At 35.8% G+C, this 13,431-nt stretch overlaps 1 protein-coding gene across 1 annotated transcript in view; it reads left to right on the forward strand.

Moving 5' to 3' along the window:
• The first annotated feature begins 5,474 nt into the window (after window positions 1-5,474).
• The window catches only part of BAIAP2L1 (BAR/IMD domain containing adaptor protein 2 like 1), a 123,136-nt gene continuing 115,179 nt past the window's right edge, over window positions 5,475-13,431 (forward strand). Inside the window, exons 1-2 of the mRNA XM_044678943.1 lie at window positions 5,475-5,525; window positions 5,707-5,782. Of these exons, the coding sequence (XP_044534878.1) occupies window positions 5,475-5,525; window positions 5,707-5,782 (127 nt within the window). The remainder of the gene's footprint in view (window positions 5,526-5,706; window positions 5,783-13,431) is intronic.

Consider the following 13,431-nt stretch of genomic DNA (forward strand, 5'->3'; position numbering starts at 1 on the left):
GTTGGCATTTTGATTTCTTCTTCCTCTGCCTCTTCAAAAATCAGTCTGTTCTGGTAATTATCAGTTCATATATTGCTAAAGTCTAGCTGGTAGGGTCTTGGAAGAATAACCTTTCTGACATGTGAAATGAGCACAATTGTTCAGTAATTTGAACATTCTTCAGCATTGCCTTTCTTTTAAGATTGGAATGCAAATTAATCTTTTCCAATCCAGTGGCCACTGTTGCATTTTCCAAATTTTCTAGCATATTGAGCTCAGCATTTTAACAGCATTATCTTTTAGTATTTTAAATAATTCACCTTGATTTCCATCACCTCCACTAGCTTTATTGTTAGCAATACTTCCTAAGGCCCACTTGACTTCATTCTTTAAGATATGTGTATGGCTCTAGATCAGTAGCCATGCCATCATGGTTATCAGTGATGTTAAAATCTTTCTTGTATAGTTCTTCCTTACATTCTTGCCACTTCTTAATCTCTTCTGCTTCTGTTTTGTCCATTTTTGTATAATACATTCCCTTGATATTTTCTATTTTTTTGAAGGGATAGCTTGTCTTTCCCATTATATTATTTTCTTCTATTTCTTTGCATTCTTCATTTAAGAAAACCTTATTATCTTTGCTGTTCTCTGGAATTATGTATTTGGTTGGGGATATCTTTCCCTTTCTCTTTTACCTTTCAAGTTCCTTCTTTCTTCAGCTGTTTGTAAATACTCATCAGACAGTCATTTTGCTTTCTTGCCCTTTTTCAATGGAATGTTGGGGGGTTTTATGCTTCCTCCTGTACAATATTTCCAACTTCTGTCCATAGTTCTTCAGGCACTCTCTGTCAGATTTAGTCCCTTAAATTTATTCATCAGTTCTATTTCATATTAATGAGGAATGTTATGTAAGCCATACCTATATGGTCTGATGGTTTTCCTACTTTCTTCAATTTAAGTCTGAATTTTGCAATAAAAAGCCTCTGATCTGAGCTACAGTCAGGTCCAGGTCTTATTTTAACTGATGGTATAGACTAGAGCTTCTCCCCCTTTGGGTATGTATGAGGGAAAATGAAGAGATTGTCCATAATTAATAATTTTATTAATTCAAAAGTAGTAGGAAGGAAAAATGGAAAAATAGGAGAGATACAGGTTACTTTCCTTGCTGCTCCATTTAGCTTGCTATTTTGTGGCCGGCATTAGGGCCCCCTAACCACACTCACAAGGCAATCTAGCCAGCAATAAACATGGAAGAGAGCAAAATCCACTCTTGCCTCAGTTTATCAAACTTTTTCCCCCTGCCCACTAACTCTCACAAATCACATCTCTGGAGCCAACTGTGGCTTTCGATTTTGCTTGGGCCATTCAGGGATCAGTGCAGGGAAATATACACCCTGCCCCTTGTCTCCTGATCTCTTGACTCTCTTGCTCCCTTTTTCTGACTGCCATTCTGTCCTCGTCACCCAATCCACTCAATGATTTCCTTCCCACAACTGCAAAGTATTTAATCTATCTGATTTTTGTATTTACTTCCTGGGGATATCCATATGTGGAACTGTTTTTTGGGCTGTTGAAAAAGCCCTAAAATATGTGCCACCTAGTTGCCCCATCCTGGAAATTTCTTTATATATTTTTTGTATTTGCTTATTTAAATATCTGCTATTTCTTATCAGTAAGCTTCTTAAGGGCAAAGATTATTTCCTTTTTGTCTTTGTATCTCTAGCTCCTAGCATTTTTTAGGTGCTTAACAAGTTATTATGAATGAACAAATGAATGAGAGGCTATTACCTCCCAGCCAACTCTCCTACTTTCTTTATCTATCTGAAATTAGCCTTACTATAAAATAACTAAAGGAGATTACCTCAGCTACAAATTAACAGCAAATTAGAGCTTTAAACCAATATAAAGATTGAAAAGAAAAGCAAAAGTCATAAAATCATGTTCAGAAGTGGCAAATTCACTATAAATGCTTGAAATCTTTTATTCAGATATGATTATGTATTATACCCATTTTATTTATGGGAAAACACTGACAAATCAAGTAAAATGTTAGTCTTAGAGAGTTAATGTTAGAAAAGGAAAGGTATAGAAAATGTAGGTCAGGACTGAGGCTAGTCTGAAGGTTCATGTTCAGAATTGAAACAAAGCAAGATATTCATAGACCTTCTAGCAGTTAACAAAAGGAAGTTTACTTAAAAATAGTATGGAAAGGATATTCAGCAAGGCTATAGAATTGTGTCAGTTGGCCTCAGCTTCCCTGCTTTTGGCCATGCTGGCATCCTGACAAGACAGGAGGAACACTTGATTCTTCTTGAGATGGCTTTTGCACTTAGACCAACTTGACACATCAGTGGACACAGTCTTTTTTTTTTCTTCTTCTTTTCTCTTTTTCTTTTTGAAGGAAAAACTAATCTAGCCTAGATTACGTGGGAAGGACCTTTGGATGTTAGTCCTGCCACAGAACCTAAGAAAGCAAGCCCTATATGTATTAAATTAAATTCTCTAGCATAATCTCAAGTGGTAAAATATATATTTTATATTTCAGTAATTTCATATTGTAGTAGAAAAAAAGCTTTTATTATAACAGAAATAAATAAAACTAAGAAAAATCAGAAGGTTGCATTTATTCTGCTTTTTAGACTAAGTTCTACAGCAGATAGTGTAAAATTTAACCTGAAAATCATTTCAGGCATTGAAACAGTTTTTTTCCTTAAGTTTCGAGAGGTGGGGGTAGACATCTTTGAGTAAAGGGAAAAGTTCCAGGTAGAATACATGAATATCCTGCTTTTCCCCAACATCAACCAACGCTAGAATTTGTTGTTTTGTAACCATGGCTACACATTGCCCATGTTCTCCAAGAGGATGTGTAACTATTCTGGTTTCAACTGGCACTGCAAGTGGAATTCTTCACCAAGCAATGGATGGTAGCATGTGTAGCAATTAGTTATCGTTAAACCAAAATGATTTGGGTATCCTATATTTAACAATAACACAATCCTCCTTAAATTTACCAATATCTCATGATCACTTTAATCTTTGAGGAAAATTTCTTTCTTAAAAACATTTTGTTCTCTGTGACTTCATATGCCACTAAACTATAAAATGCCAACAATTCAAACTTTGTGCGCCATCATTACTGATACTGTTTAGAAGCTGAATACTGAAATAAGAGCTTCTCCTGTTCTATAGACTGTTTTTTCTTGAATTTATGCCTCTTTCAACTTTGATTTTTGGTTAGCTCGTAAGTATATTGGAACTGGAGAGTTCTATGGGTTACAAGAGGAAGGTAGCAGTTTGTTGCTGAGTTTCAAACTGCATTGCTGCTGCCAAAGTAATTGGATTAATAGCCAAGAGTAGCTGAAGAAATGGATTTTCCTCTCTCAAAGAGGCCAAGATTACTGAGTCTCTTTTTGAAAGTGATTCTATAACTATACCTTAAATAATGACAATGTAAAGTATACATACTGAACATTCAGATCCATATAAACTGCTTTCTTTCAAGTCCGTCTCATTGCTGCTATTCTGAAAAAAAAATATGTTTAGACTAATTTTATTGGGGAAAAAAATCATTCAATCTCAATTGAGTTATTTTACTTGAAGAAGTTTTCAATGATTTAATTTGAGTTAAAAACTTCAGGTAACTAGAGAATCTTAGTACTAGAAAGAATCATCCTGTATCATTTCATAGATAATTGAAATAAGAAATTGAGTCCCAGTAAAAAAAATTGGTCTAATAGAGTCACTCCTTGAGACCAGAGGTCCTGCATTCAAATCTGACCTCAGACATTTCCTAGTCGTATGACCCTGGGCAAGTCATTTAACCCCAGTTGCCTATCTCATTCTGCTCTTCTGTCCTGGAATTGATATTATTGGTTCTAAGACAGAAAAAAAGTAAGGGGTTATTTTTAAAAATATTTAAAAATTAAAAATTAAATGAATTTTCTTGCCGAAGATTGCATCATAAGTTAGTAGAATGCCCAAGATCAGAGCCCAGGTCTTTTGGCTCCCAATCCAGCTAATGCTTCTTCCGTTGCATCATCTGCCTGAAAGTACCATTTCCACAAGAATATAAAAGCTTCAAGTAACAATCTTTCCCTTATTTGGAAAGTCATTTGAAGAGCAGCCTGACTACATTGTGTAACAAAAGAAGTACTAATTGAACTTCTACTAAATAATAATGAGTGTTAAACTCTGTGCAGAACACAGAGCAATGCACTAGGGATGATGTGGTGGTGCTTTTCTTTTTGAGATTAGGTCTCCCTATCTTTTCCCAGCTCTGTTCACTGGCTGATACCACTAGTGAATGACTTTAGAACTTTGACCTGCCCAGGTCTATTTTCTGTGATTTGCCCTTCCTTAGGCAGCCTTGAAGCCCTGCTTCTCCTGGGGGCTCTGCAAATTATTACTAGACTTATGCAGACACCCCATCCTCTTAGCCCACTATGGCTCAGAATTCCCCAGCTCAAGCAGTCTCCTTTGGAGAAATTATAAGGGTTAGTCAAGAAGGTGATCTTCAAATACTTTAAGGAAGGGGGCAAGCGAGGTGGCTCAGTAGATAAGAGCACTAAACCTGAAGACAGAAGGTCCTGGGTACAAATGTGACCTCAGGAACTTCCTAACTGTGTGACCCTGGGCAAGTCACTTCACTCCAATTGAATTCACTCTTTCTGCTTTAGAACCAGGACTTCCTATCAATACTATCATATTGGTTTAAGGTTAAGAAGGTAAGGGTTTTTAAAAAAAAAAAACTTTTAAGAAATATTTCCACCTTTATGTGGCAGAACTAGATTGCTCTGAGTATGCACAATGTAGTAATATATAAATTCTACACAAAATTTCTTTGCATAAATAGGTGAATTTTAGGGGACAATTACCTCACAAAAACACTAATTTTTTCAATTAAGAAATTAGGCTACCAAAACAATAATGTCATTAAAACCTTGTATTTTCCATACTTCTGACTTCATATTGTCAATTTAATTATTTAAAATATTAAAATTTTTTATTTAAAATCTAATTTAGCTTTTAATTTATTTATTTAAATATTTAGGATGACTTTTAAATATTTAAAATAATATCAACATGATACTTCTCATCACCACCTACATTTGTGATGTTCTGATGTTACTAACATGGACATTTCGTATAAGGCAAAAAAAATACCAGTGATAACCTTGAAAAAAAATGGTACCATTTCATGTTTCAAAGGGTGAAACAGGACATAGTTTTGTTTTTCCAGTCTTTTTAGAAGTTTCTATGGCAGTGGAACTAAACACAACCAAATAAATTAGATAGGTAGCTGATAATTGGTCTTTTTTTTCCTTTTTAAACACTAAAACTATCTCCCCTGACTTTGCTCAAACCCAAGACAGAACCTTAACCTCAGGGGGCCCCGTACTCCACATGAATTGGACTTTCACATTTAATGACTTGAGTATCTGCAAAGCACACCATTTACAGTTAGGAGGTCATACCCAGCCCTCAGGCACCTGGAAATGTGCCAGTGCTACATACAGCATGACAAATCGGTGCCCTTATTCAACCAGGTGAGGAAATAAATGCTATTAATTATTTTTAAACCAATATTCTTTACTTTGTAATTGATATTAGCTGCATTTATATATTCCTAGTCTAGGGCTGTCAGTTACACTTAATCAGTTCATGCATAAAAATCTATGGATGTACTTAGTTTACTTTGTAACTGATTTTTATTTATTTGTTTATTAGAATGTCATGGAACAGTTCAATCCTGGTCTCCGGAATTTAATAAACCTAGGGAAAAACTATGAGAAGGCTGTTAGTGGTAAGTGTTTATGACTTTCTAAACTTTATACGTAAGATACAGTGCATTGGGAACAGCTGGCTCAATGGATAGAGTGCCAGCCCTAGAGACAGGAAGTCCTGGGTTCAAATCTTGCCTCAGATACTTCCTAGTTGTGTGATCCTGGGCAAATCACTTAACCCTATTTGCCTAGCCTTTACCTCTCTTGCCTTGGAACCAGTACTTAGTATTGATTCTAAAACAGAAGGTAAGGGTTTAAAAAAAAAAGATACATGCCTTTCACATAATAGGTGAAAAATAAATATTTGTTATTTAGTTATGGCAATATGGTTATGTTTAATGTTTTTTAGTCATATTTAGTTGGTAACACCTACTAAAAGACTGGGTTGATTTCTGCTATGTGTTCAGTGTTACTAGAAAACAATTTCTTCTGAAATAAGGAAGTTATTCTATAACAGTGCTAACTTGATAAGGTTTTTTTATCTTTGCCAAAAATTATTTTAACTTTGCAAATTTTCAAATTACATTAGCTCCCAAAGCTAACTTTTCTCACTTTAAATTTTTACACATTACTTTAAATATTTTCCCCCACTTTACATATTTATTTATACCTAATATTACATCCCATTACATACATATATTTACATATACAATTTTCCACTCTGGAAATTATTAGATTTTTCACGGTAAAAGAGCTGGAAGAAGGTTCTCAAACCAGTAACATTTATTAAGTGCCAAAGGTATAGAAACCCCTGTTTTAGACATCAGAGATACCAAAGACAAATACAACAGTTCTGACCCCTTAAGAACTTATATTCTCCCTGAGGAATAAAAATTATAGGATTATAAAGAATTGGAAGAGACTTTAGCAGACAGCAAGCTTATTCGTCTTACTTTACAAATGAGGAAATAAAGACCCAGAGAGCATATCTTGTTTAAACATATCTTGCTTAAAAAACTATTTAGTGCTAGAACTGGGCCTGGAACTCAGGTTCCTTAGCTCTCAGTCCAGTTGTCTTTCAACTATAATACTGTTCTTTGGGCAGCTAGGTGGCTAGACATTTCCTAGAAGTTTGACTTGAGTAAGTCACTTAACCCTAGTCTTTTTTGCTCTTCTGCCTTGATATGAGACAGAAGACATGGTTTATTGGGTGGTTTGTTTTTTTAATGCTGTTCTTATGGTTATATAAACAATTTCTTGTCTTTAGAAATGACCCCATATAAGTTTTATTTTTAACCTGAATCAAAACAAATGAATCAATAGTTATTTTCATATCATTATCTTTGACATTATTTACTAGAATAAGTAGAATCTAGATTTTCATTAGCAAAACAAAGTGTTTTAATTTTAAATTGAGTTTCATGTGATTATCTGTGTGAAACAACATAACTTACTACATTCAAGTCTCTTATCCTAAAGAGGTTTTATAAGGAACTTGACAACTTCCTCAGTAGATATATTCTTTCTTTTAAAAATTACTATGCCTTTTTTAAAAATTACATTCTTCTAATGAAAAATTAACAAAGGAAGCTTCAACTTGAAATAAAGAAACTATTGAATTAAGATGTGATCAAAAAAATTCTCCTTCCCTGGAAAATGTTTTTTCCCAAACTAGCCAGAACCCACTTTTACACATTCTTCTTCTCTTCATATAAGTTTTATAAGACAACATATAATGCATTAGATTTGAAGATGTTTTTGTATTCTCAGCTTTTTCTCATTTATATGTATATATTTATATTTCCAATTTCTTTCCTTTCTGTGATTTACCATTGATCACTTAGGCTGGTGGCATGCAAAGACCGACTGTGGAAACTGAGTCTCTGACTGAGACAAATTAGTGACTATACATAAATCAGTTTGTTGTCTCTGGTATTCAAGAATCTTTTCTTGTCTAATTTCCCATCCAAGAATGTTATAAATGCCTCTTTATTAGTGAGAATTCATTTTATGGATAACATCAGATCTCTAGTTTACCTGAGCTGAATCCCTAGGGCCCTGACTCTTCCAAACACATTCTTTTCCTCCCCTTGCATTTTCTATTGACTGTTGGGATAGTCTTGTGTTATTCAAATTTCCTTTCATTTGTATTTGAAAGTCTTTCTCCTAGTCATTTAAGGAATTTGTTCATTTTAATGGAATTGTTAAATGTTATTTTGTGTCACAGTTTGTAGCCTTGTCTTTCACCTCTCCAGGAATTCTTTCATTTGGTCTTTCTCTCTGTTCCGAACTTCTAAGATGCTTTCTGGTATTATTTCTTGCATTATGGTGTTCAGATTTTTTTTTTGACTTGTCATTTTCTTCTGGAGACCTATAATTTTTAGTTTGGTTCTACATATCCTGTTTTTAAGTTTCTTACATTTTACTTATCGAGAACATTGTCTTTTAATGTTACTGCATTTTGCTTTTCTTTTTCTAGATTGTCTTTCACTTCTTTGTGTTTGCATTCCCAGTTCTTTCATTGTTCTTTGCAGAGACTTGCCATCTCAAGATTCAAGTTTTCTGTTTATTCTACCAGTTATTTCTGCTGTTCATACCATAAATTCTGCTCTCGTAATTCTCATATCTTCTTTAATCCACTCAGGGAAAACATGTTGTAGTTCCCCATTCTCTTCAAATTCCACAGGGTCTTCTGTCTCATCAAATGTTGACATTTTCTTATTTTACAATATTATTTGTAGGTGCCTAAACTTATTTATTGACAGCTGTATTTCCTTCTACTTTTAATATTCTTCCTTTTGATTTATCCACTTCTGTTCTAAGTCATTGGGTTTTCTTCCTTCATAGATCTTTGATAATTTCAGTTCTTTTTTTCTCTCTCTCTCTTATTTTCCTCTGTTACTCAGTTTCTGACTCCCTCCCCTCTGTAGGTGATTTCCCTGGGTACTAGCCCTTGAAGCATCTTAGTCTCCTCCCATAATGGGTAATTCACAATTTACCATACCTAGGTTTAACTGCAGAACTCATTCCAGATGAATGCTTAAATCTTTCCCTAAGGTTTATTAGAATGCCATGCAACCTTCACATAGTGTGCTTGCTCATTTCCTCTGTTCCTCAGCTTTCTGGCCAGACTTAACCAAAGTGCTGTCCCTTGAATGCTTTTGCCTCTTGAGATGATTTCTTTCATTTAGAGTTTAAGGCTCTGAGAGATAGTGGGGTAAATGGGTAGAATCAAGAGGTGGGAGTAAGTTCAATTATAAGCCCAGAGCTGTAATTCCAAACCCACCCACCCCCATTCCCCAGTTCCCTTTGTTCCTTCATTCTTGGGCTGAGAGCCATTGCTACTCTGCTGTGGTTCTGTTTACTGAAGTTCCAGCAAATTTTCACAGCCTGGAATCTGGATCTCCAAGACAATCAAAAGGGTTGGGGATGGGACATGGCACAGAAATGTGTAATTGGGTTTTGCTGCAAGTCTTGGTGATAGATCAACTAGTGAAGCTTTACTGCCAGTAACAGCCAGGAGCTTTACTGCCAAGTGGGAGCACTTGAATGACCTCAAAATAGGCATTATTAGTTTGTGTATTTGTTTTTTAAACCTTCTTGTGGATTCCTGGTGTACTAGACCATGGAAACTGCTGAGATTGATTTAACTTTGGTTCATAATTTCTGTTTTGAATCTGAGTGATTATAAGAATCAGAGAGGGTCTAGTCCTCTATCTTGTTGATCACATGATGGAGAAGTCTCCCTTTTTTCTCAAGGAATTCATTATCTGACTATAGTTTTCTTTTCCAATACAGTCATAAGCTTTATACTTGCAATGCTAAATTGTGCATTTTGATATCCTCACACAGTTTGGCCTCTTGGCTCCTCAACTTCCTATACTTTCAAACTCTCAGTCACATATAGAAAGTCAGACCCTTGATCTAAACCATAATTGTGTGGCCTCCATAATCTAGATCTTTGCAATTCCTTTCAAAGAGTATAACCTCTAATCTTTCTATGTCTCTCTGCTTCACTATAGCTATTCTTCACCCTTTTCTTAACCTATATTCCCTTTCACCCTTCTCTTCTTTCTCAGAATATCAATCTTGCTCTCTAGTCTCTCTTTCTTATATTTAGCATCTTGACTCTATGGCAACCTATTCAACTTGATATTTATTCTCTATTCTAGATTCCCTTGATTCTATGCTTTTTTGAATCTCTTGACCTCTCCAACTCCGTCTACCTTTTCCACTCCCATTGATATTGTCAACCCAATACCTGTCCCCACAGACCAGAGTTGAACTAAGTGAGAAAAATACATGGAGAACCAGAGAGACAGGCACAGACTTTATTTTATTAAATTCTCAGTACAATTCCATGCATGTATGTGGAATTCCTCTCCTAAGAAAGGAGCTCACCAGCTACCAGGTGTGGCCCCCTGAAATGTTCTATCAGCCACGCTGACATTATTCCTAATCTGACGAATACAATGAGTAGGATACAATAAAATGAAACTTCGAAAGAGTTGCTTTAGAAATAGACTGACAGATGAGCATTTCCTTTCCTTTGGCCCCTTCTTTAAAAAGTTTGCCTATCACTGCTCTAAACCATCATAGAAGGGCTCTGAATGAAGTGGGCAGGCTCTATTGGTTGTTTTATGATACCAGTCTGGGGAAATCCCTGAGGCTGTTCCTGGTCCAGATATCAACCCCTTTATCTATAATAGTCCCTAGGGCCACTCCCAGTCTTGGTTTCATTTGGTCTGGTATGGATTAAGTTGGCATCTTGTCAGCAATCAGTGATTTCTCATGCTTAGATACAGTCACAAAAGCATTGTTGATGTCAAGGTTCCATAGGATCAGAGACCTCTGGGAAAAATGAAAGCTTGAACAAATTCAACTGTTCATTATAGTCAATATTCCTTTCATTTTCACAGTATACTGCTAAATGCCATTAGAAAAAGCCTTAGAATCTTGCCTACTGGGACCATTACAAACTTCCATTGTTGTATCTCAACTGAACCTTCACTATTGACTGCATGGCAATCCTTTTATTCTTCCAAAACTTTTCTTCTCCTCTCAACCCTAAACTGTACCATACCCTTTATACCCTCGCACCCTCATCAGAGGGGCTCACCTCATACTTTGCTAAAAATATAACTTGACCATTTAAAAAGCTCCTTCTTAGTTTTACACTTCAAATTCCTCAAAATTCTCTTCTCCTTTGTTCTAGTCCCTGAGAAAGAAGTATTCATTTCCCTTATTAAGGGCCCTTGATTCCATTCTTGGCTCCTCAAAGAGAATGGTCTCTTCAAATGCCCCCCTCCCCATCTAATGTTCAGTTTCTCTTTATCTACTCTTTCCCTCCTATCTACAAATATATTTAGATTTTCCCAATCCTATATCTCATTCCTTTCATGATCAAGCTCTTAGAAAAAGTTGTCTACCATTATATATATTTCTTCACTTTCTAATTACTTCTCAACCCATTGCAGACCAACTTCTGATCTTACCACTTGACTGAAGCTATTCTCTCTGAGGTTATCAATAATCTCTCTTAATTGCTCATTCCCATGACCTTTTCTTAGTCCTAATCTTTCTCAACCTTTCTGCAGGATTTGGTATTGTTGACACACTCTCCTTCCTTGATTCTCTTTCTTCCCATAGTTTTCATGACACTGCTCTCTACTAGTTCTTCTCCTCCCTGTATGACTTCTCCTTGGTCTCCTTTATTGGATTGCCAAGCATTTTCTACTTTGTCCTGGGCTCTTTTTGCTTAAAAGTAATCTCACCTGTTACTTCCAGTTCAGCCATGTCTATGCAGAAGACTCCCAAATCTACATGTGTCAGTCTTCATCCTTCTCCTAAGCTCCAGTCCCACATCTCCAGTACCCTACATGACATCTCTACTTAGACATCCCATAAATATCTCAAACTCAAATACCCAAAACAGAAGTCATTGACTTTCCCCTCAAGCACACCCCTTCTCCTAACTTCCATATTTCACGGCAGAGTATCATCAACCTTTCAGTTACTCAGGTTCACAATTTCCATAATACTTGATTCTTTCCTCTCCTGAATTTGCTTCCATTCAGTCTCTAGTCTGTGTCTATTCTTCCTTAACAATATCTATTCCCTTCTCTACTCACCTTAACTCAGGGCTTCATCATCATTATTGTAATAGCCTCCTCATTGTTCCTCCTGCCTCCAGTCTCCCCTTTCTATTCCAAACTCCAGACAGCTGACAAAGTGATATTCCTAAATGATTTATTTGATTATATCACTCAGGAAGTTTCAACTGAGAGAAAATACTGGCCCTGGAGTCAGAAGATATGAGTTCAAATATTGTCTCTGATGCTTATTATCTCAATGACCCCTGGGAAAGTCATTTAACCTCCTTTGACCCCTGCTTTCTTCTCTTTAATATAAGGGAATTGTATTGTAACCTGGAGACTAAAATTTAAACTCTCCAGAAATTTAAACTCTTGACAACTGGCATTTAAGTCTCTTTGCTGACTAATTCCAGGTTCTATTACCAGACATATTTCACATTATTCTTCTTAACACATTCTGGGTTACAAACAAATTGACCTATTTGCTTGCTGTTCGATACTAAAGATATTTTCATCTCCAGACAAGCTATATTCCATGCTTGAAATCAGTCAGTCAATGAGCATTTATTAAGAGCCTTCAGTATACCAGGTCTGTGCTAGACACTGGAAAAAAAGATAAAACCAAACTTGTGCTAAGCACTAGACAAAGTTGAAAAATGAAACAATCTCTGTTTTCAAGGAACTTACATTTTATTGAGGGTGATGAACATTTGTGCAATGCCAGCCAATACCCTTTCCCACAAAGACTATAGATACTGTTACTATATCATTAAGAGGCATTAAAATTTGGGGCAAGAATTAGCTATTATTCTACATGAAGTCTGTGAGGAGATTGAGAGTTTAAATTTTATTCTGAAGAAATTATTATCTTGTCAATAAACATGAAGAGAATTATTGGGGGGAAAAAGACTTTAATTAGTATCCTGAGAGAATTGAATGGTAGGGCTATGTGCCCAGAACTGAAAAGTATGCAGTTGTAGTGATGGTAAAGATAACTTTGTGATCTTTGTTACAGTTGATATATCATAAAGAATTATTTATGTCTTTGTTTAATTGTGTATAGTGCTGTTAATAAATAGTACAGCCAGTCACCTTGATGTTTATTTAAGCCAAGCCAATTAGGGGGTTTGATATAGAAAGATGAGCAAAATGTTTATGGGAAAAGAGAGTTACTCAGAGCTAAATGTGTAATGAGAAAGATGTTGTAATTTAATAATTAATGTAGCACATGCCCCTTTATTACCTTTAGAGAGTCTAAGAATGAATAAGTAAAAAGTCAAGAGGGAGAGAGAAGGAGAGGGGATTGGGGGGTGAGAGAATATGAATAAATGAGAATGAGCAACCTAACTAGACTACATGAGTGTGGTCAACCCCAAAGTCCTGCTACATAAGTATAAATAATAAATATAAGGTAGTTGGGGGAGGGGGGACCTAGCAGTTGGGGATTAGGAAAAGGGCATTTATTTAGGCAGCTTCCTCAAGGAAATCAGGGAGTCTCTGAGGTAAAGGTGATACAAGAGTGCATCCTAGGCATTGGAGGATAGTTAGTGCTAAGGCCCAGAGATGGGAGATAGAATGTTGTGAATAACATATTAAAGTCCAATTTGTCTGGATCATGGAATGTAGGTAGAAGA

This window comes from Gracilinanus agilis, chromosome 1 (genome assembly GCF_016433145.1).
Source record: "Gracilinanus agilis isolate LMUSP501 chromosome 1, AgileGrace, whole genome shotgun sequence".
Taxonomy (NCBI): Eukaryota; Metazoa; Chordata; class Mammalia; order Didelphimorphia; family Didelphidae; genus Gracilinanus; species Gracilinanus agilis.